This window comes from Leptodactylus fuscus, chromosome 4 (genome assembly GCF_031893055.1).
Source record: "Leptodactylus fuscus isolate aLepFus1 chromosome 4, aLepFus1.hap2, whole genome shotgun sequence".
NCBI classification, from domain to species: domain Eukaryota; kingdom Metazoa; phylum Chordata; class Amphibia; order Anura; family Leptodactylidae; genus Leptodactylus; species Leptodactylus fuscus.
In genome coordinates, this window is record NC_134268.1 from 172423738 (window position 1) to 172448079 (window position 24342).

The following is a 24342-nucleotide window of genomic DNA, read 5'->3' on the forward strand; positions in this document are numbered from 1 at the left end:
ACAAAGATCTTTAGACGCGCAATGATTTCCAAATATTCAGGAGTCTCTTCATAAATCAGTCATGCCCTGCGACACTGGGAGCATTTGTTATGGCTGGTGTATGAAAGCTCGGTCTTCATAAATCTGCCTCATTGATTTCAATATGTCTTTGGACATGTCTCATTTCTGCCCAATGTTCATGGATCTGTCACAGACTCCAGTCTATGCTGTTGGAAGCTTACAATGAATGGAGCTGTTCACCAAAACTCCATGTTTTCTAGCAAAGACATACACTATGTGATCAAAAGTATCCAGACACCTGACTGAAAATGACTTACAAGTTCGTGGCGCCCTCCATCGGTAATGGAGGGGGCTTGCACCCCTTGTTGTTTTGCGTGGCACTTTCACAGCACAGGCCTACATTGATGTTTTAAACACCTTCTTGCTTCCCACTGTTGAAGAGCAATTCGGGGATGGCGATTGCATCTTTCAACACGATCGAGCACCTGTTCATACTGCACGGCCTGTGGCGGAGTGGTTACACGACAATAACATCTCTGTAATGGACTGGCCTGCACAGAGTCCTGACTTGAATCCTATAGAACACCTTACGGATGTTTTGGAACGCCGACTTCGTGCCAGGCCTCACCAACCTACATCGATACCTCTCCCCAGTGCAGCACTACGTGAAGAATGGGCTGCCATTCCCCACGAAACCTTCCAGCACCTGATTGAACGTATGCTTGCGAGAATGGAAGCTGTCATCAAGGCTAAGGGTGGACCAACACCATATTGAATTCCAGCAGTACCGATGGAGGGCGCCACGAACTTGTAAGTCATTTTCAGCCAGGAGTCTGGATATGTTTGATCACATAGTGTACCTGCTTTCCAGAGCCACACTGCATTTAACCTGACATTGTCTCTAGATCAATGGTTCTTAACCGGGGTTCGATCCAACCCTAGGCCCTATGCACGGTTCATTTTGTGTACCTGTAAAAAAAATTGGGAAAAAATCATATTTGATTTATCACTAAAGAAGGGTTCAGTGAATGTGCATATGAAACTGGTGGCTTTGGTACCTCAAACAAGGTTAAGAACCACTGCTGTAGATATTCCTGTTCCTACATCTCAGACCTGAAGCAGTGATAATGGACAGATTCAATGTAGGAGCTTTCAAAAGTAAAGTCAACCTAGAGATGAACACCTTTAAGGATGCATTTCAAGGGTCTATACAGCTTATTTGCAAGTTCTCCGCCATTATCATAAGAGGGCTCCTCCCAATGTCTACCATTGATCTTATCCAAATGGGCAAGGTAGACAGAATAATGTCCTGTCTGTCCATTCGGCCAATGACCGCCTATCAGTGCTGAGAAAGTAAATACAATGATCACATTTCTACAATACAATTTGTTTTATAGGTTTAATATTATTAACATTGATTGTTTAAAACGTCTGACCGAACGCTATGTACATAGAAATCTAAATGATAGTTACTTTTATCAATATACACAGTATATCTGAATATTATACACAAAGACAATTCCAAAATACCTGTATATAATTTAAAACCAAATCGGAAACCATACAATATATTAACTTTACAAAGGTAGATTATTTTGCTATATAAAGCATTTGTAAAACACGCGTTCTACCCCAGCGTCATTGCACGAGAGCTATAAGAAAATATCACTTTCTCTGACATTATAAAACATAAAAATGCAGTGAGTATAGAAAGGGGACAGGCATGATAACACAGTGCTGCGAGATGGGGGAGGGGAGGGGTACAACCTTCACAGTCTGGGGTTAGTATATTATAGACTGGGAACAAACGCCAGTACTTTAATAGGCACCTCTACATTGATTCCAGCAAAACGTTGTAGGAATTCGTTCTCTAGTTCGCACCTTTCCTGAAACATCAGTGCAGCTAGTTTTGGGGTCTGATAAGTTAATTAGGCTCTGTACTGTCAAGTGGGTGGTCTCAGGTAGAAGCAGGCAATAGGGTGTGATTCAAATCTCTGGCACTGTCCAATCAGAAGCAGTGTCAGAGCTCAGAATCACATCCATAGCTCCTGCCTGAAACAACCCACTTGATGGTACAGAGCCTAATATTCATATCAGACAACAAAACTCACAGCACCAATTGCTCAGGAATGGTGAGGGCTAGAGAAAGTAGGTTAACAGGGTAGGGTTTATGCCAGAAGAATACAAAGAGCAGGAGATGATGAAGACTGCGAAAGGTTAATTTTAAAGGGATATTCTCATTTTGGCTTTTTATGGCCCGAAATTGGAATGCCAGTCTGTTTGTGACGGCGGGATCACCAAAACAATGGAGTAGATCGTTGTACATGGTTTCCATAACACTCACAGAAGTGACTGTAGGTTATAAACGCTGGCTCAATTGTTTGTCACACCTGAGTTACGGAAAGAACATAGATTGCTACGCTGTTTCTGTAACTCCTATTCATTTCTATGGGATCTATGGAAACAGTTTACAACGACTCGCTCAGCTGTTCCGGCATTAGCAGTCACTGCAGATAGGTGGCCATTATGATCTCAGCTATAGAAGGCGACGGTGGTGGGATTAACCCATTAATATACCTAAACCAAAGCAAACTAGGATTACAATCCAGTTTATTCCTACTTGTTCTGTATCTGCCTTTAGCTGCCCTCTGGCTTAGATTACATTGTAAGTGATATTCTATAAATCGAATAATGTCTTCAGTAATCTTAATGTGTGAGTTTTAGTTTAGGCTCCTAGTAGATACTGCTATGCATCTCACACATCTGAGCATGTCCGTCATACGGGGTTTGTAACTTTTTCGTTTGCATGGGCAGAGTCACTTACTGGACTATAATAAAGTAACTTCAGGTCCGATATCTACAGCAACATTTATCCACGCAAAATATCAAAAGGCATAGAAAAAATCCACATCAAGATATTTAGAGACTTCTCCAGTCTTGTTTTACATTAGGGTAAAAAACTACTTACAATTTGTGAACAAAAACATTCCAAGGGGTTTTATGAGCAATATTAAATGATAACCTATTCTTAGGATAGATGATCACTTAAAGATCAGTAGGGGTCTGACACGCAGGACCCTGGCCGATCAGCTGGTTGAAGAGGCTGCAGTCCTGAAGCACAACTTCCAACAGCTGATCCGTGGGGGCCCCATGTCGTCAATTGATGACCGATCCTAAAGGCAGGACATGAATTGAAAAGTTCTGGAAGGCCCCTTTAAATTCTACAAATCGACAGAAAATCAACCCCAAAATAGTCTTTTTTACATCAAGATTTCCTCCTCTACATTGTAAAGGGTGACATCCACTAAGAAAATTCATAGGAAATCCACAACATGATAAACATGCTAAGGATTGAAAAATGTTATGGGTATTCTGAAAACTTCATAAGCATTTACTGAATAATACACAGTCCTGCCATATTAATGTGGCCACCGCCTACTTTTGATGTCAACGTTAAATAACCAATTGCAGAAGGCACGTGTCATCAGCCATCTGGGTGCACTCATCATTGTGGAAGGCACGATGGATCAACACAAGTATGAATCTCTCCTTGCAGATCATGTTCACCCCTACATGCGAATTGTTTTCCCTCAGGATGATGGCATCTACCAGCAGGACAATACGATGTGTCATAAAGCTCGCAGTGTACGTGCGTGGTTCAAGGAGCACCAGGATGAGTTTACCGTACTCCCTTAGCCAGAAAATTCCCTGGACTTGAACCCAATCCAGAATCTGTGGGACCTCCTCGATCAGGTTGTTCGCGCCATAGATGCTCAACCGCGTAACCTAGCGCAGCTGGCCACGGCACTGGAGTCGGCATGGCTCAACATCCCAGTGACATCATCACAACATCCCCTCTCTTCCTGCACGTCTCGCAGCGGTCCGCTCTGCCAAAGGTGGTTATTCTGGATTTTGACATGTGGTCGCATTAATGTGACTGGACTGTGTATTATATGGTAGATTTTCAGTGTGAAACAGGTCCAACAAATTCTTACACTGTTCCCGTTGAAATCAGGAGGGTGTTCAGATCCTCTCAACTCTAAGATCCGGTTCACATCTGTGTTCGGGTTTCCGTTCAGGAAGTCTACTTGGGGACTCCCTGAACAGAAACCTATATGCATTAAAAAGCAGTTACCTAAGGAAACCCGTGGGCCCCATACACTATAATAGGGTCCATGTGGTTAATACTCGGTTTCCGCACGAAACATGCAGAGAAAAAAGTGCTGCTTGCAGGACTTTTCTCTCCGCTGTACAGTACAGCAGTAAACAATATATATGGTCGGAAACACCTTTATATCTAGTGTCAAATTTGGGATCACTAACCTAGAAGTAACTGCTAAAAGTAAATAGAACATGATCTTGCCCTTGTCAGTCTGTAGCATTTTTTCATGATCCCGACACAAAGGGTTTTATAGAAATCCTACAAAGAACAAAGGGGATCACATCTGCTGACCTGCTCTGTGTCTGTCTGGAGGCCCACTTAAAGGGGTAGGGCTTGATTATATTTTTCTCCTATTTTAGGGAGCCTTCTGCTACAGCCAGACATGACATAGTAAGGAGGAGGGGGAGAAAGCTGAGCTCTTGGGACATGTACAGATTTCTCTATATATTTCTCAGGATTAATTGTCATATAGTACTGTGCAAAAGATTTAGGCAGGTGTGAAACTATACTTCATGGTACGAATGCTTTCAAAAATATGTGTCAATAGTTTATAAAGTGAATGAACAAAAGAGAAAGCTAAATCACATCAATACTTGGTGTGACCGCCCTTTGGAGGAGGAGTCCTAGAAGTGATGATACGGCCCCCGCAGAGCCCTGATATCAACATCATCCAGTCTGTCTGGGATTACATGAAGAGACAGAAGGATTCGATCCAATCTACAGCCACAGAAAACCTGTGCTTAGTTCTCCAAGTTTCATCTGCAAGTGTACCTACAAGAATTTTGAAGGCAAAGGGTGGTCACACCATTATCAATTCGATTTAGATTTATCTTTTGTTCATTCATTTAATTTTGCTAATTGACAAACTATTAACACTTCTATTTTAGAAAGCATTCTTACCCTTCGCTCACATCTGTGTTCGGTATTCCATCCGGGGAGGCTACATGGGAACCCCCCGAACGGAATACCAAACGCAATTGCAAGCGCTGTGCAGTGAAAGCACATGAACCCCATAGACTATAATGGGGTCCACATGCTAGCCGCACGCTGCCCGCACGAAACATGCAGACAGGACAGTAGATTGTGAAGTACTTTCCTGCTCGCAATGTTCTGTGCAGACATCTGGCAGCAAGCACACAGACCCAATTATAGTCTATGGGGTCCATGTGCTTTCACTGGCACACTGCTTGCAGTTGCATTTGATATTACGCTCGGGGGGAGCCTCATGTGGACTCCCCCGGACGGAATACAAACGGTGATGTGAACGAGGCCTTACTTTGCTACTAATTTTATGTTATACAGTACTGTGTAAAAGTTGTAGGCAGACAAAGGGCACAGGGGCTAGGATATTTTCTATTTCTGTGCATATTCTATGTTTAGTGTTCCTTTAATTAGATTCCTAATCTATCATGATTATTAATCATCCCGAATATGAAACGCAAACCTTATCATTTGAGTATCGCTCTAAAAATGGCTGCATTTGCATATGAAACAGCGATGATCAGTTTTTATATCCCGAGTCTGAGCTGATGCAACAATAAACATGCAAACTGAATAAAATATGGGAAGTGTTTGACAGGTAATGGAACATTAACACAATGCAAAATAAACATTAGCTTACTGCAAAAGGCCCTAGAAGACAGGTCTGCAGAGAATTCAGATGCAGGTGATATACAGAGCAGCCCATAGCTCCTTATAGGCAGTGAAGACACAGGCTGTCACAATATTTAGACAGGCACTATACTGACGGAATACTGTTTGCTGTAAACGCTGCTTGTACAGTATACCGCCAATGACAAATTCCCATCATCGTAATTACCCAAAAATTCCCATTTGCATTTCTGGTAGTAATAAAATTTAAATATTTATATTACGAAGTATCTAAAAATGCCAAGAAATCTTTTTTTTTTTTTTTTTTTTTGCTGTAGTTATACCAGATTATGTTTTAACTTATGGCCGGCATAAGCAAATCTATAATCTACGTTCAGCCTTTCTGTTATTTTAGTGGTTAACATAATAAATCTTATTATACAAAACAATTCTAAATATACAAAACATCTCATATCAACATTATATACTCTAAAAGCCCTAAAGGTTAGAAAGCACCTTGTTCTAATAAAATCTATACAAAATCATAAGAACAAAAGAAAGCTTGCGAAAAGCCAATATTAGTAGAGTCGAAATTAAGTGCAAATGTCAAAGTGTGATGCGCAAAACAGTAGGCGAGCCAGTAACGTCAGGCACGGTCATGTAACATCGTCCTCTCCTCTCACTTGTCTATCAGGCCCGCTTCTTTAATCTTAGTGTAGAAGAACTTTTCCAGGATGTTTGCACATTTGAAGTATTCGCTCTCCGGTGGGTTGTACTCCCTGCAGTTTGTGAATATCCTCTGTAGGTCGGCCATGAATAGCTTTTTTGTCACATAATATCTGTTCTTTACACGTTCGCTCATGGTTTTAAGATCTGGTTAAGAAAATAATAATGATTAGACATTTGTTGACAACTACACAGTCCAGTCATATTAATGTGACCACCGCCTACATTAACCCCTTCCCGCCGATGGCATTTTTTGATTTTCGTTTTTCGTTTTTGACTCCCCTCCTTCTAAACCCCATAACTTTTTTATTTCTCCGCTCCCAGAGCCATATGAGGTCTTAATTTTTGCGGGACAATTTTTTCTTCATGATGCCACCATTAATTATTCTATATAATGTACTGGGAAGCAGGAAAAAAATTCAGAATGGGGTGGATTTGAAGAAAAAATGCATTTCTGCATTTCAGGTTGTTTGCACCATGGATGCTCAACCGCGTAACCTAGCACAGCTGGCCACGGCACTGGAGCGCAACATCCCAGTGAGCATCATCACAACATCCCCTCTCTTCCTGCATGTCTCGCAGCGGTCCGCTCTGCCAAAGGTGGTTATTCTGGATTTTGACAGGTGGTCACATTAATGTGACCGGACTGTGTATAAAGTGAAACATGCCAAGGAGTGAAAAGGGAAGTCATTTCTGCATCGAAAAGTCCCACAGCCACAATCCAATATCTTGCAGAAAGCCGTCTCAGAAGCACGGAACCTGTTTTAGCTGCAAAGGGGGACCAGCTCCATATTAATGCCTATGGATTAAGATAGGGATCTCATAGAAAATCCTGTCGGTGTATGATGTAATATGTTTTTATCCATGTAGTATTATTTATCAAGCTCCACTTTTCAGAATGCTGACATTACAAAGTTGCAAAACAGGGTTTGTTTTTTTAGGCTTTTTACATTTTTAGAATGTCCACTCCACCTTTGAAAAATTGGCCAGAAAGTAGGCAAGGTTAGCTTGTCCATCTGATGTACACAAACGTTATCAAATGTGTCTTTTTAGTGACCCAAAAATTGTTGCACTCTGACGCTAGAAGGGAAATTCTGTAGAGAGTGAAGTAACATCTCAAGTCAAAAGTGTTAGTCTTAAAGAGGACCTTTTCACCTCCTGGGGCACATGCGGTTTTATATACCGCTAGAAAGCCGACAGTGCGCTCAATTCAGCGCACTATCGGCTTTCCTGCCCTGTGCCCCGGTGAAGAGCTGTCGGTGCCGGTACCATAGCTCTCTACTGTCAGAAGGGCGTTTCTGACAGTCAGAAACGTGCTGCTGTGAGAGGGGGCGCTGCTTACTGCCCTGAGATGACGCTGAGTGGTGATGAACGCCCCCAGTGCTCGTCTATGGATGAGCACTATCAGGAGGGGAGGGAGACATTCATCACCGCTCTCACAGTACAGCGCAATAGACTGACTGTCAAAAACGCCCTTCTGACAGTGAAGAGCTATGGTACCAGCACTGATAGCTCTTCACTGGGGGCACAGAACGGGAAAGCCGATAGTGAGTTGAATTCAGCGCACTATCGGCTTTATAGCGGTATATTACACCGCATGTGCCCCAGGAGGTGAAATGTCCTCTTTAAAGATATGTCTGATATGTATGCATGATATATATGCGGCCCATTTAATAGATTACTCCTATTTTATAAATATCTCCAGTTGATTTAATCTATTAATACAGGCTATTGTTTGTGACCTGAATCTCTGGGAGAATGGGAAATTAATTTATTTTATTCTATTAAATTCATATTAATAAAAAAAACAGCAGCACTATTTACTAATAGAAATTCATAGAAGATAGGGGATTACATGGATTTTACAGTCATAAATTCTTAATCCCTTGAGTTATGATCCATCTATGCCATGGGAAATATCATACATATAGCGAGTACATGAGATTTGTATAGCTTTAAATAAATCCAACAGTGGTATACGGTGAAGCTTCTACTTCGTCTACTTAAGCTATGGCTCGGTACAATTTATGGCCTACATTATGTAGAAAAGCATTAGAGAAGTATTCTCATCTAGCTCTAGGACCTGCTCCAGTATGAGGGACCACCAGACCAGTGTTCTTTGGTGCTGCAGTGACCGGAGAGCTTCTATGGGGGGCGCTGAGTACAGTCCAGGACACCGTGTAGATGCTGTAAGACTGTGATGATAACACTCCTGTAATTCCTAGGAGTTGGTAAGGCAAGTCTACCGGCCGCTTACAAAGGGAAATGATTAGGAAGGTAAGTATTAGGAAGATAACAGTTCCTTGAACTTTACCCCTTTCAGTAGAGAAAGAACTAAGAAAGTAAAAGTCATTACCCATGGGAAATCGTATGACTTCATAGTATCCTGGTGCTTCTGTTCTTTTCACAGGCTCCATGAAAGGCCATGCACTTTGATGACTCTGAAATACAGAAATAAAACTTATGGTATTTTAAGAATTATATATTTTTGTATCATGAAGCATTACAGCTGTCGGCATTTACAGACAATATCTTATATAACTTTTTATAATTTCCTGTTATCATTGTATACATGTGATGAAATGTGGGAAGTTATGGCTTGGGAGGTGGAAAATCAATGAATTTTTCCCAGGAATTACTTGTCACTCCTGAGTAACCTTCATAGGGGGTACAGTGAACTGCTTTGTATATATAATTCATTTTTACTCATTTTTATATCAGTTTGTATATATTTTGTATAGCCAATTTTAAGACCTATGATATAAAAGGTGCACAAGGACTACCCATGTTCGAGTCACAGTATATAATGTGAAACCGATGCCGCAGATTAATATGTTGTTTCTTATATTATATATCCTAACTACTACAAGCATGGCAAGATGTACTACAGAACACCTTCACTGGGAGAGACAGGAAAGACAACTGGCTGAATCAGCTGAAGAACAAATACTGGTAAATGCTGCGCGCTCACCTTCACCTGCTGCAGAATATTTTTCAGTGTGTTGTACAGCTGATCTGCATCTTTTGGCTCTTTACTTGAAATAAAAAATATAATCCAAAATTGAGAAAAATAAGTAAATCAAGATAAATACAGTCTCTCATACAGGCTCAAAATTAGATTAAATGTAAAGACCCCCACATATAAATATCTAATATATATATATATATATATATATATATATATATATATATATATATATATATATATATATGTATATATATATAAATATATATATATATATATGATTTTTTTTTCTATTTTTTATACATATATATATATATATATATATATATATATATATATATATATATATATATATATATAAAAATCTAACTTCAGCAGGACTGACTATCTTAGGTGAATGGAGGTCTACCAAGTCTCCCCGACAGATGATGTCAGGAGAAAGTAGAATCAGACACATTCAATTTCGCACAGGAGTCTGGCACTGGTTCCCTATTGAGAATGCACGATTGGCTGAACTGCAACAAAAAAATGCACCATTTGGACTTTTTTTCCTACTGCAAATTTTCTGCTTTTCAGTCATGTAGGAAAATACGCTAAAGGTGGTGGGCACACACAAAAACATGCTGCTGAATTCTCATTCTTTCCCTAAAGGCCACTTACACTCCTAAGGGGTAGTTCACAAAGAGTAAACACATGCTCATTTTGGCAAAATACACGTGTAAAAAATACACGTGTAAAAATAAGTAAAATAAGTGTAAAAAAATGTCATTGAAGTCAAGGGGAGTCTTATTTTTACACGTGTATTTTGCCAAAATGAGCACGCGTTTACTCCGTGTGAACTACCCCTAATCTTGAAAGCAATGTATAAAACCCGCAGTAACAGCTGACATGTTTCAGGTATAACACAGTACCAGTAGATACAACTTTTCTGCATATAAATAGTTTCATGTTTGCGCAGATTTCCACTGTGGATTTCACCTTTTTCAAGGAGAGGAGTGAAATTCCCAGTGAAAACTAGAACAAAGGGGAAGTCCAATGGATTCTGTGCCTGACTGAGGAGGTGCAGACTACGCGCCCAAACTGAAATGTACGTCAGCTCATGGCTGGTGTAGATTCCAGGCAACATTTATGAGTGTAAAGGATAATAAATCTGAGGGGACTTATGGCCCCTCCTAACACACCCTCACCACACCCCATTTTCAGAAAGTGACGTGTGCAGGGTAAACATTATTTTTTCCCAAGGATTGTGATTTATTTTTTTCACAACAGAAAATGGCAATGCAAAGAGCTAGAAAAGACTTATGCTGTACCCATGTCATAGGCAGTGCACATTAAGGCTGAGTTCACACAGAGTTTTTTGGACCGGATTTTGACGCGGAATCTGCCTCAGAATCCGGCTCCGATTGACTTCAATGGGAGACATTTACTTCTTTTTTCCACTAGCGTTTTTTTTGCTGTTCGCGGAAATAAGCGATCTGCCCTTTCTTCCACGGATTCCACAGTGGAATATGCCCCAGCATCCGCAACGCAACACTCCCTATCGACTAGGCCCATTCATTTGGGCCTCATCCGGAGCATAATGTCACAACTGGATGCCGCTGCACTGCATCGGCATCCAGTCGCGGATAGCCGTTTTTTGCAACAGATTCTGAGGCGGGCTCTACGTCAAAATCCGGTCCAAAAAACCCTGTGTGAACTCCTGTAACAAACCTACACCGAAGCTTTATTAAATAGATTTGTTGCAATGATAACATTACATATAAAACATATTAAGGGCGCATTCACACTGAGTAAACGCTAGCTTATTCTGAACGTAAAACACGTTCAGAATAAGCGGCGTCTAAAGCAGCTCCATTCATCTCTATGGGAGCCGACATACGAGTGCTCCCCATAGAAATTAATGGGCTGCTTCTTTCACTCCGAGCACTCCCATTGAAGTGAATGGGGAGTGCCGGCGTGTACGCTCCGGCATGAGCAGAGCTAGCCGTATACGCTGGCACTCCCCATTCACTTCAATGGGACTGCTCGGAGTGAAAGAAGCAGCCCATTCATTTCTATGGGGAGCGCTCGTATCCCCGCTCCCATAGAGATGAATAGAGCTGCTTTAGACGCCGCTTATTCTGAACGTGTTTTACGTTCAGAATAAGCTAGCGTTTACTCAGTGTGAATGCACCCTAACTCTAAAAAGTTAACAACATATAATTTACCTTCTGTCTTTTATGCTTGGCTTCCAGCCCGTCTCTCCTGTAAAAAATACAACAACATGAATTTGCTCTTAAGAGGAACATTTATCCTATAAAATCAACACAAAGCTGAAGATCCAGCTCCATCATAAAATGATAATGAAGCAAAGTAACTTCTATTTTTTGTTTTGTTTTGTTTAGTGTCAGGGGTGTTTGGTGAAAATTTTTGTAATATACTTTATTAACCTATCTAACTTCCTTTTTAAAAGAAAATAGGCAGAAAACTGCAACATATAAAGTTCTAATTCCCAACTGTGAGATTTCAGGTTCTTTTACAGCTAGTACAGCAGCATATTAAAGGTGAGAAAGTCAGTTTGCTTGTGACATTTTTCTAGGTGGAAACAAAGCCAGAGATACAGCCATCTGACGATCCCTCTTTTGGTAAATGCTTCAGCTCTACATGCTACATTCAGTCTATGGGTCTATGGACAGAGTTTCCTAGGCAATGCTTAGTTAGAGCACCCTCCTCCTATCCCCTGACACAATAGAGAAAAATAAAATAAAATGTGAATTGCACTTTAAGCAAAAGACCCTAAAACCATTCACCAAAGTATTATTCAGACTGAGGTCATTTTAACTGTAGGCTACCAGATTACCAGGTTCCCTAGTCCAGCAGCACGTCCTTACTGCTGCTGAGGTTTAAAGAGGACCTATCAACCAACCAATCCACCAACTCCAATCTTTGATTCTAATAGTTGCTGCTTCACTGATTCTCATGCAATTTTCTCCAGCCCCACCATTCCTGAGCAATCATTTTGGTTAGTATTAGAGATGAGCAAGTACTATTCGAAACTCCCGTTTCGAATAGCACGCTCCCATAGGAATGGATGGATGCAGCTGGCACACAGGGGGTTAAGTGGTCGGACGCTGGCAAAGTCTGCGTGCCGGCCACTTTCATTTATTCCTATGGGTGCGTGCTATTCGAAGCGGGAGTTTCGAATAGTACTCGCTCATCTCTAGTTAGTATCAGCACCCAGATTACCAATGAGTAGTGTTAAGCAAGTAGTATTCGATCAAATACGTCGCCGATATAGAAATGCGTTTAATCCGCCGAACACCAAGGGGTTAAATGCTTTGAATATTGGATGCGTTTAACCCCTTGGTGTTCAGCCGATTACACGCATTCCTATGCTGGCGAGGTATTCGACTGAATACTATTCGCTCAACACTACTAATGAGGCTTTCTAGTGTGATGTGGCGGTCCTGGGCTAGAGCAAATCTGGAACCACCTACCTGACAGTGGAAAGCCGAATTAGCAAACTGGGCGCTGTGAAATGATTGCTCAAGAACAGTGAGGGCTCAAGAAAAAATACCAACTGTGCCAGAAACAGTGGAGTGATACCTGTAAAACACTGTACAGACTTGAAATTGGTGGAATCGGTCCTTCTCAAGGCCCCAAACCTGGTTATATGGTTCACATCTCTTCGTCCATTTCTGTATCTAACAAGTTTTAATGTATCAGACGTGTGTCTGGGTCTTATTTACTGTTTATCCTGGTGCAGGCACGCTGTCGCATTAAAGTGAAGGACACCATGCCTCCCATCGTGCAGTTACATACAGTCTACAGAATACTATGGATAGGTAATAAGGAGGATGTAGCAAAAGGAAGATAAGAAAACACACAGAAGACACAGAAAAGCAGATATAGCTTCTAATGTGTGTCCCATCTAATCACAGTGCTGGATTCATGGTTACACTGATCAGTAGTGCTGTATAATGTCCTCCATGCTGTCACTGCTTCTTTCTGTCTATGTGAAACAGAAATAGGGGAGTAGAATTTTATCGTCTGTGTGCTGTGTATGGGACTCCTAATACTAACTAGAACCTGCAGAGGGAAAAACTGGAGAAAAAGTCATACCTTGGAAAGGTAGAATAAGTCATAAATCATTTTCTTTACGTTAATTTAGTTATAAGCAGCAAGTGTGAGTTGCATATTTAGGTCTGCTCAGATTAGGGGTAGATTTGGTTATCTTATCTATCTCTAAGAGGCCAACATGCACCAAATGTATTAAGAGGAAGGAGCTTATTAAAATCTGGTAGAGATCTCTTCAATAGTCTCTTGCAATTTGACAAAAGAACCCTCTTGTTATGTATCTTGAATATCTGGATACAAAACTAAATCGCCTTGTGTCTAAAATGTACAAATGTCAAACACACTGACAAAAAGAAATACATACGGATTCCAGGGATACTTTCAATCGGTATTTGTCGCACTCCTTCCTTAAAGCATGACAGCCCGGGGTACACCTTCCTGATCTGCGCTTGTTTCCTTTCAATCATTTTTTTGATGATCTGTTGTACAACATTTGCAGCTGTTTAGTCATAGAGTCATAGCCACATATAACAAACATTACAACGTTGAGGATAACACAAGGAAAAGCTATACAGCAGTCAGAAGAATAAACTAGTGTGTGAATAATGGTATAAACGCAGCAAGTCAGAAGAGGTGAATTAGTAAGCAAAATGGGGCAGAATTCATGAAAAAACCTGTCAAACATCCTAAGCGTCACATTTATTATGTTATAGACACTTTTACAACTTGAATGAAAAGAGGGTATGGCTTATCTGAAAAAGAGCACTTCTTTATTCAAACAACATATCTACATACACTATGACAGTGGAGTCTGACTAGTCGCAGCACCAAACTCACTGGGCTGGGACTTGTCTGCCCCAACTCACCCCTTGATTAAGTCCATGCAACTTAAGGCCCTCATTTCTTAATCTACTTCATCTAGCTACCTCTAATGGACATCACCCCTAAAACCATGCTAGGAACGCCCTGGCCCCCTTAAGCCTCCTCGGTTTTATTCCGCCCCTTTATCACAAACAAGTGACTTCAGTAGAGCAACACCGTTTGTGGCACAATATTAGTCTGTCACTGCAGGACCGGCCAGAGCTCCCCTGTGTGACAGGGTTGAGCCGTGCGAAAACCCTTTTACTCGACTGCCGGAAATTTACTCTATATCCTCTGATGAGTTTCCTTATCAATGGCTCGAAATGTGTTGGATGATGAAACATAATTAGTGTTATTTTTAGGGACAGTACTGCCTTTATGATGGCAGGAGTACTTGGATTGTAGGGTTTGAAGGTTAGTTTAAGGGTCTGTAGTCATCCTACCCCGGGGTCAGCTGTGCTATATTCCACCCTTTTTTTATGTGATACACCACTAACCGGTAAGGCGGTTCCAATTGTTTTTTCTTATTAAAAGTTATGTTTAATTTTTTTTTGTTTTTTAAGTATTGGTTAGGAAGCTGGACAATATTATCTTTGTAGAAACCAATGAAAACCTTATTTGGCCTTTACAAAATATTGACATAGACTTCTAATAATGGACAACTTAAAGTGAACGTCCACCATTGAAATAAGATTTTATTTCCTCTAAGCTAAATAGATCCAAAATTCAGTCAAATTTAAAGGGATTAGCCATGAATTTCAGGACACAGGATCCGGTGAAGGGGAAGCATTTAAAATAATGGCCACCTGTTCCTGATGCTCCAGTGTCCACCACTGGTGTTCAATCCAGCGCTCACTGTGGAGTCGATGCTGGAAATCCTCCACTGCACGTGGCCAATGAGGCCAATCAGCGGCCACTGGAGGGGAACCGGCGATGTTACTCACATATGTCATCAGTTCCTCTCCCGTGGCTGCTGATTGGCCTTAGCGGTCACGTCCAGTAGTGACTCCACAATGAACGCCGGATCTCCTGTGGTTCATGAAATCTCTGATACTACATTCTAAAGATAACATTAGACAGCACCTGTAGGTTTATGTTTTTTATTTAACAATATTAACATTTTTTCCATTACTAGAGACATTTTGCAAAGGAAAGAAAGCTGGGATTCCCAAGGAGCAGACATGTCTACTTTGTTCCTGTACGTTCTGAAATGGCATCCTGACTTCACTGCTGATGGCTAATAATGTAAGACAGCAGAGAGCTACCAACTTAAAAGAACTCTTCATATTTACAAGCTGACTATGGGAAGGCTGTCATATCCATGTCACAAGACTGACGGTGCTTCCAGAGCTTCCTATGTAACTATTCACATTTAATTATTATTTGATCAGAGCAGGTATTTGTCTATGAGGCTGAGAATTTCATTTACCAAGCTGAGATTTAATTAACATTTCCCAAGACTTCAGTGATTGGACTTGTTAATAGCTTCAATTTTACGCTTTGCTGCTTTATAATAACATCATGGAAGTCATCTAGTCAGTATCACAGATTATTGATTTTGCTGGTAGCTGAAAAAATGTCATTCACTGATAATGTTAGGTGCTATAAATATACTTTATTCTTTCACTTAAAGGAACACCAAACCTGGGAATAAGAAGTTGCAACAGCACTCAGCTAGCACCAAGAGCATTACTGTAAAACTACTGTATATAAGAATACCGAAAGATGAGGTTCTTGGTTTTTGCACATTGATCGAACTGTAATTACAAGCCCATCTGTCACCACAAGGCGACCTCTGTTAGGTTAGTCCATACACTAAAATGACTCACCTCTTTTAGGACTTTGGTCTCCTATGAATTGTGTAATGTGAATTTTATTATGAAATGTGTTTTTCAGCCATATCATGTCTTGCATACAACACAAATAGCCTCTTTTTCTGGAGCTATGGCCTGTGAATGAATAGGGGAATTTAGTTCACCCATATTATGATCTACTTAAAATCAGCTTTGGACAGATGTGTGAAGTACACAAACCAAAATAGAGTTCAGCCACACACTCCAAAAGCACAACGTAGATGGGCTTACATTACAATTTCGTCAAAGTGTAAAAACTGAGAACCTCATCTTTATGTATACTTATATACAGTAGGCATTTGTAGTAATGCTCCTGGCACTAGCAGTGTGCTGTTGCAACTTTTTTATTTCACACTTGTCTTGCAGCTATAGCAATGTGCGTCTGCATTCCTTTATCACATTGTGCGGCAGTGCTGACCAATCTTTGTGTGTTTATTGTAAACTTAGAAATTAATGATAAAAGTAAAGATTTTGCCCTCACAGTCTGCAGCTTTTTCTGTAGAATCCTGAAACAGTCATGTATAGAGATGAGTGAACAGTAAAATGTTCGAGGTTCGATATTCGTTTCGAGTAGCCCCTCAATATTCGACTACTCGAATCGAATATCGAACCCTATTATAGTCTATGGGGGGAAAATGCTCGTTTCAGGGGTAGGTAACATTCGATCAAATTATACTTACCAAGTCCACGAGTGAGGGTCGAGCTGGATCCTCCGAGCAGTCTTCTCCTTGCAGCATCCCCGCGGCATCTCCCGGCTCTGAATTCACTCTGCCAGGCATCGGGCCTGGGCGGAGCCGACTGCACATGCCCGCACTACAAGCGGGCATGCGCAGTCGGCTCTGCCCAGGCCCGATGCCTGGCAGAGTTAATTCAGACCCGGAAGACGCCGCGGGGAAGCTGCAAGGAGAAGACTTCTAAAGGTAGGAGAAGAACCAGCATTGATTGGCCGACTGTATAGCATTCGGCCAATCAATGCTGGTTCTGCATCGAACTTTTACATTCGAATAGCGAGTGGTACTCGATCGAGTACGAGTATTTTGAATACCGTAGTATTTGATCGAATACCTACTCGATCAAATACTACTCGCTCATCTCTAGTCATGTAGCAATTCTGCAGGAAACACAATGATTAAACTCTTGCTATACTGCTCCATGTTCAGCTGGAGACTCACAGAGGGTAGGCTTAGCCAAAGCTTAATAATCTTGATATCCTTCTGCAGACAAGTCCCAGCAGAGAAGCTGCTGCCCCAACCAGTTGTCTTACCAACAGACACAGGACTTTGAGAAGAGGGAACAAATCCTGGGTCACACAGAAAAGATATGATGCTCAGAATATTACATAAATCATCATATCCCTGTTGAGAAGCCTTTAGGTGTATTGTCTGTGGGCCTGTGGGGAAGTTCAGTTTTTCTGGAGACAGGTAGAATCCTTTACAAAAACACACAAATTTGGACCCATTTAATGCTTGCTGGGGTTTGTCTCACTGGATAAATGAAAAAACCTATAAATGTTTTTTTATTGATCGCCTTGTACTGTAGCGGATTTTTGGGCTGTATCTATAACCTGACCTTTGAGGTGCAATGCAATGGCTTTTTATTATATGTCCCTACACAATGCATCACTTGAACACATGAACTGGTTTACACATGGTACTTCTCCTTTTTGGTAACATAATAGACAATCAGATATTTGTATTTTGTGAAATGTATACACGGTATTTATTTTGATATAATATTTGTATATTACACCTTTTAGACCCTCCCCCACCTTTTGGCTTGGTCGTATAACCATATCCACAGACATATACTATACCTCTTTCTGTTTTTTAATGATGACTGAGAATTCAGTGTATGGTATCCTGGGATTTAACTCACATCCCATTAAAGTGGCTCCTTCATAATCCTTGATATATCCCACATACCTTGCTTTAGGTACTTTAATATCTTTAGAAAAGCCCTAAAACATGAAATGAGAAAAAGAAGAAATTAAGAGAAATCCACAGCTTTGTCTTGTTTATAAAATGTAAAGCCATAATACATATGAAAAAAATAAGATTTATATCATTGGATGAGTTTCCTCACACCAGTGATTTCCAAATAGGTTGCTATGGAGGAGAAATGGACACATGCCTTCTTTCAACTACATTAGTATCCTTGGGATAGAGTCCTTGAATAGAATGGTGGAGCAGTAAGGCTGGGCTCATACGGGGATTTTTGGACCGAATTTTTATGTCGAATCCACCTCAGAATCCAGACCAAAAAATGCCTCCCATTGACTTCAATGGGAGCCGTTCACTTCTTTTTTCTGCTAGCGGTTTTGTGCTGCTTGCAGAAAAAAGAAGTGACCTGCCCTTTCTTGATGCAGATTCCACAGCGGAATCCACCGCAGCGCCCGTGGTGCAACACCTCCCTCCCAACTAGGCCCTTTCATTTGGGGCAGAATGCCATGACTGGATGTCGGTGCACAACTTGTAAAAAACATGACAGAAGCTTCATGTTTTTTTGTATTGGGGTGAATGCAGACAGACAGCCAACGATGGGTGCTCCAATTTTTTTGTCATTTAATGTTCATCCTGTGACTGATGACAGCGTGAGCGCAATCTGCTTTAAGTATCACACACAGCAATGATGTATATAGTAGGTTCTGGTTTAGTGGAGGGAAAGAGATAGTTTAAATACATTTTATCGCCAAAGAACAGGTTGGACTAGTATAATTAGCGTAACATGATTGATGGCAAAGTTGTAAAATAGTTTTGTTACATGACTATTGGATAAGAAATTGGAGAGAAGTCGCATCCCATTCAAGGCTCAGAGGGAATGTGAGCTCTCTAAATAAAGAGGAGTTGTAAAATGGCTTTAGGCATGGGAGCACATGGCCCTGGAATCCAAAATGGAGGTTACACAAGACATCCTCTACATCAGCATCACGGACATTAACAATGTGACCCACCCTAAAATGTATGTGTTTCCAGTCTATATCTATAAGACTTCATTGTGAAAACATACAGAGCGTGGTCCCTGACATGTAGGCTCTAAGATGGAATGCAAATGACATGTTATTTATATTACGGAAATTAATTAGTTGATCTTGTCATTTGGATTTATTTTAAGGAAATACCAGATGCATTCATTTCTTATTTTTGTAGGAACCCAGAGGCAGCTGGCCATCACAATGAAATGGTGCTATAAAAAAATGGTACTGTGCTATGCCTTAACTTACTACTGACATTTATTCCCTACCCACAGGATAAGTGTTAGATCACTGCAGGTCCGACTAGGTTTTTTTAAAAAAAATCTTATCCACTGGTGGGTGGAAAGTCCAGTTCCAGCAAAATCTGCACAGAACAAATGGTGTGCATATGATCCATGTGAAAATATCTTATAGAAAACGTGTTTGTGATAAACCTTTGTGAATAAAAAATGAAGATGTCCAAATCACGTACCAGACCTCGAGTACAGAGATCAATGATCTCCCAACATAGGCTGTATGCACGTCTGCACCACAGGCTTCATTCAGAGTCCAAATCATGGACAAAAGGTCCTACAAGCATGACCTTTTTGTCCGACAATGTGACAAAGACACCCTATACCCAACACATCCCATCATAGTCAATGGGATGCCTTAAGATCTGTTGTTACCCATCATTAAAAGAATTCATCTTAATGTTTGGTTTGTTTAGTTCGAAAAGAAGAAAGGACTAGAACAACACAGATGTGAACCAGGCCATATTTAACAACATAGTAATAACATGGATTATTTATCTTTCTAACAACAGGCCTCTAAAGGCCGTCATGGGAAAGCCGCCATGTTCACACTCAACATATTCTAAATAGTAAAACAGGCTGCAGATAGAAAAGCCAAGAAAAACCATCCAGATATAATTTGATATCGGTAGGCGGTATTTTTTTAGTGCAGAATTGCTGTAATAAACAATACCTGTTTTTTGAAATAGCCTATTGCATATTCATCGGCATAGGTGAGGAAATTGAGTACATTGTGCTTGATGTGATATTCCTTCAAGTGATTCATTAAATGAGTCCCATAGCCCTAAAAGATACAAAATAGACATATTATACAGTAGATATACACAGCTTCATGGCATGACAATAGCTGATCATATATTCATAACATACCAACACAATCATCTTTCTCTATAACTAATGTACAGTAATATGTCATTAAATATGGTTGGAAAATAACCAAGGCCTCAAATAAATCATCAACATCATATGCTAGAAAACTTCTAGGGAAAATACACACATGCCAGATTTATTGCAGGTTATTTTACTACTGCGACATAGGGCCTGCAGAAAAGCATTTTAATACATAAATAATTTGCATCATTTAGTCTAAAGGGGCCTCTAAAGTTTTGATTGTGGGGTCCGGGCGCTGAGACCCAACTCGTCACTAAAACAAAGGGGCACATTGCACAGACCTCTGTGAACAAATTCTTTTTAGTAGGCTGCTACTACTTTCCCCTTATTTTCATGTAAATAAAATAATGATTGACATGAAAATGGGGCTTCAAAGCTGAATAACTGCGGCATATATGGAAACTATAAGATCGCTCTACAAGAGGAAATAGATTAGGTCTATTGTGATTTACTACACTTCAAACGTAGAATTATTTCTCCTTCGCGTATTTTCTATTTCCCCTTTCTGCAGACTCACGTATTGTAAACCGTTGCAGTTTTGGAAATCACAGCATGTCAATTATACCTACGGAAATGCTGGCAGTTTCTCTACAGGTATAATGGAAGCAGAAACTCTGCGGTTTTTCTGTGAAAAGCGCTGCAGGAAAAACCATGAAGCGTTGTCGCCACGGTTTTTCCCACAGCACTTTTTTGTTGAGTCCTGCTACGTGGAGCCTAAAATACACATAGGAAATGACAAGTCAGCGAGACAGCTCACCAAGGAGGTTGCTGATTGGCTGAGCAGTCATATTCTGTATGTTCAGAGAGACCAGAAAGTAAAGGATGGCGGAGTACCTGGTGTTGGATCAGCAGTGCTGAGGAGTTGATACGTTATGATTTTTATTATTTTACACCATTTTGAGCCTTTTTTCTATTCAACCAGCTGGAGACCTTTGAAAAAGCTCTAGTCATATGGTGGAACATTTTGGAACGTAATGAGGAAGGGTTCCTACCTTTACTTGTTCATTTGATGTTACTGCACAGAAAACAATTTCTGTGAATCCTTGGCTTGGAAACATTCGAAAGCAGATTCCGCCAATTACACGGCCATCTTTGATTAAAGCAAGCGTTTTGTGTTTTCTGGGGAAAAAAATTGATGTTTAACTACACTGATTTACACACAAATGTGAACTCAAACAGATACAGTATATATGTATGTCTTCTTAAAGAGGACCTTTCACCACCTGGGGCACATGCCGGTTAATACACCGTTAGAAAGCCGATAGTGCGCTGAATTCAGCAAACTATCGTCTTTCATGTTCTGTGCCCCCCGGTGAAGATCTATCGGTGCTGGTACCGTAGCTCTTCACTGTCAGAAGGGCTTTTCTGACAGTCAGTAACGTAGTAGCGTCTATTGCACTATACTGTGAGAGGTGGCGTTGCTTAATGCCCAGTGATGACGCTGGGAGGTGAGGAATACCCCCTCCAGTACTCGTCTATGGACGAGTACTATCAGGAGGGGAGGGGCTGTTCCTCACCACTCTCACAATACAGTGCTATAGGCGCTGCTGTGAGGAAGGGCGTTCCTGACTGACTGTCAGCAACACCCTTCTGACAGTGAAGAGCTACGGTAACGGTACCGATAGCTCTTCATCGGGGGCACATAATGGGAAAGCCAATAGTGTACTGAATTCAGCACACCGTCGGCTTTCTAGCAGTATATAAAACCGCATGTGCTCCAAGTGTTGAAAGGTTCTCTTTAAGAACTGTTATGGGAGCAATTACACAGGTATTAAAAAAAAAATAATTTAATTCATGAAACCCTATACAATCATAAATGACAAATCTAGTTAAAACAATACAGCCATACATGTGAGGAGAACAGGCAGTGTTTAACAACAAAACCTAAAAGTGAAATATTTTCCGTTCATATATAGCGTACTCACGGATCAAAGACAAGGCGAGTGATATACTCTTTAGGCATCCTAGGCAGCTGATGCGAGAAGACATTTTGTAAGCCAATGAGCCAGATCATGATCTTCTTGTTTGGTTTCTGGTTTAGAGAATTCCCAACCACATGGAACTCAATTACTCCCCTGCGTTCCTCCAGCCTGGCTGCCTCATCTCGGGCAGAAATAGCAGATAGGAAGCTGGTCTTATGGAAAAGAAAAAAGAAATGCTGGAGCACAAAACCAACCGTAATATTTCCTGAAGAGTAATGATAAGAATACTCATTATTTATTCATGATAATGACTAATTATGAAAAATAAAATAACAATTCCCTATTTCCTGCTGCAAAGATCTGTTTTCGGGAATTTTTTTAGATATTATAGTGCCCATAAGAGGGGCATCATTGCGGGGCAACACGGTGGCTCAGCGGTTAGCACTCCAGACTTGCAGTACTGGAGTCCTGGATTCGAATCCTGCTAGGAATAACATCTGCAAGGAGTTTATATGTTCTCCCTGTGTTTACATGGATTTCCCCCCATTCTACAAAGACATACTGATAGGGAAAAATGTACATTGTGATCCCTATATGGGGCTCACAATCTACATAAAAAAGGGCCTCATTGGGCAGGGCATCTATGTGTGGCATCACCAAAGGATGCCGTAACTTGCTGAAATGTAGAACGTACAGGTTTTATGTTATAACAAAAAATGAGCAGAGTATTTCTATTAGTGAACATTTCATAGTCTGGAGGCCCGTTTGGTCTGAAACGTATTATCCAAGACAATAGAGTTGCCTGACAAGATAATTCTACTTTTCTGATGTTTCACTTTTTAATGGAGCGTTCCATTATTTTAGAGTACCGTAACTCTACTGTCATGTACAGACCTGTCTAGAAGCATTCGGCTTTTTATATTGGTTTATTGTATTCATATGGCTCAATGCCACCTCATCTTATCTTTAAAATATACCAAAGAGGATGAATTATCCTAAATATTACAATATAATTATATGCACGCAACCACCAATGATTTTATGTCTGTTTTTTAGGCTAGCGCTCTTAATAGCAATAGCGCCCATCTGAATTGATGTGTAATTGATGACATATGAGATTATATGACATACCTAGTCATTGCAACCATATACTTAATAAATTTTAAGTAAATTTGGCCATTAAAGGAATAATTAACAATTACAAAATGGCTTCTAAACCAGGATTCCATCTTAGCCATAAACTCAAGACTTATACGATATATTATTCAATCTACATCGAATCATCTGCTATTTAACCCCTTTCTTTAGAAAACCAGGATATAATTTACAAAAAATAGAACATTTTTGGGATTACCAGAAGACAGTCTTAGAATCTGTCCAAGACCCCAGCACTGTCCAAAAATATATTCCCCAGCTGTGGCCTATTATTAGCCATTTACAGAACATTGCTGGGGTACAGAGAGATTTCCATGTGACCCCAGAAACCAATATTAACCTGTGCAGACATTGGCCCCAGCTATGGCCAATCACAGTCCATTGCTGGGACCATAACATCTGTCCAGCCCTAGAAAGGGAAGAAACTTCCTGCCAAATAAATTACCCCAGGAAGATGACCAATGGAGGTCAATATTATCATGAGTCAACTTCCTGATGGTCCAGGTCACCCCCCCCCCTCCCCGACATTAAAACTCCAAAAATTATTCCTTCCTTACCAAAGCAAACACAATATAGCCCCGCTAGGCCCTAAATTGGTCCCCATGTGAACACTGGACGATTAGCCTACTGTGTCGGTAACTCCTAGGATGGTGCCAGTCACTTGATGTACCCATATTGCCATCTTCCCTGCTGCATCCTTTGCTGAAAAAAATCGGCATATGCATAAATATAAGAGACTACATGGCCTCCATCTGTAACTGTACTGGATGCTTTTAATACTCAGTCAGAAGACAGTAAGGTAGTCACATGATAAGATCACATGACTGCCACTATTTTGGGAGCTCTGGAAGTGGTGGCTGTGTCCAGTGTTTACACATGAATCCCATGGACATGATG

The 24342-nt window shown here is 40.6% G+C and overlaps 1 protein-coding gene across 2 annotated transcripts in view; it reads right to left on the reverse strand.

The window, feature by feature from the left end:
* Window positions 1-1385: 1385 nt before the first annotated feature.
* Window positions 1386-24342, reverse strand: part of KAT2B (lysine acetyltransferase 2B) — a 72212-nt gene continuing 49255 nt past the window's right edge. The window contains exons 10-18 of one of the 2 annotated variants that reach the window (XM_075271379.1): window positions 22294-22502; window positions 21361-21487; window positions 20151-20261; window positions 18027-18170; window positions 13864-13978; window positions 11651-11687; window positions 9450-9513; window positions 8835-8919; window positions 1386-6625 (exon numbers count right to left, since the gene is read on the reverse strand). In XM_075271379.1, the coding sequence (XP_075127480.1) occupies window positions 6432-6625; window positions 8835-8919; window positions 9450-9513; window positions 11651-11687; window positions 13864-13978; window positions 18027-18170; window positions 20151-20261; window positions 21361-21487; window positions 22294-22502 (1086 nt within the window). In that variant the 3' untranslated portion in view covers window positions 1386-6431. The remainder of the gene's footprint in view (window positions 6626-8834; window positions 8920-9449; window positions 9514-11650; window positions 11688-13863; window positions 13979-18026; window positions 18171-20150; window positions 20262-21360; window positions 21488-22293; window positions 22503-24342) is intronic. The other variant, XM_075271380.1, reaches the window with a different exon arrangement.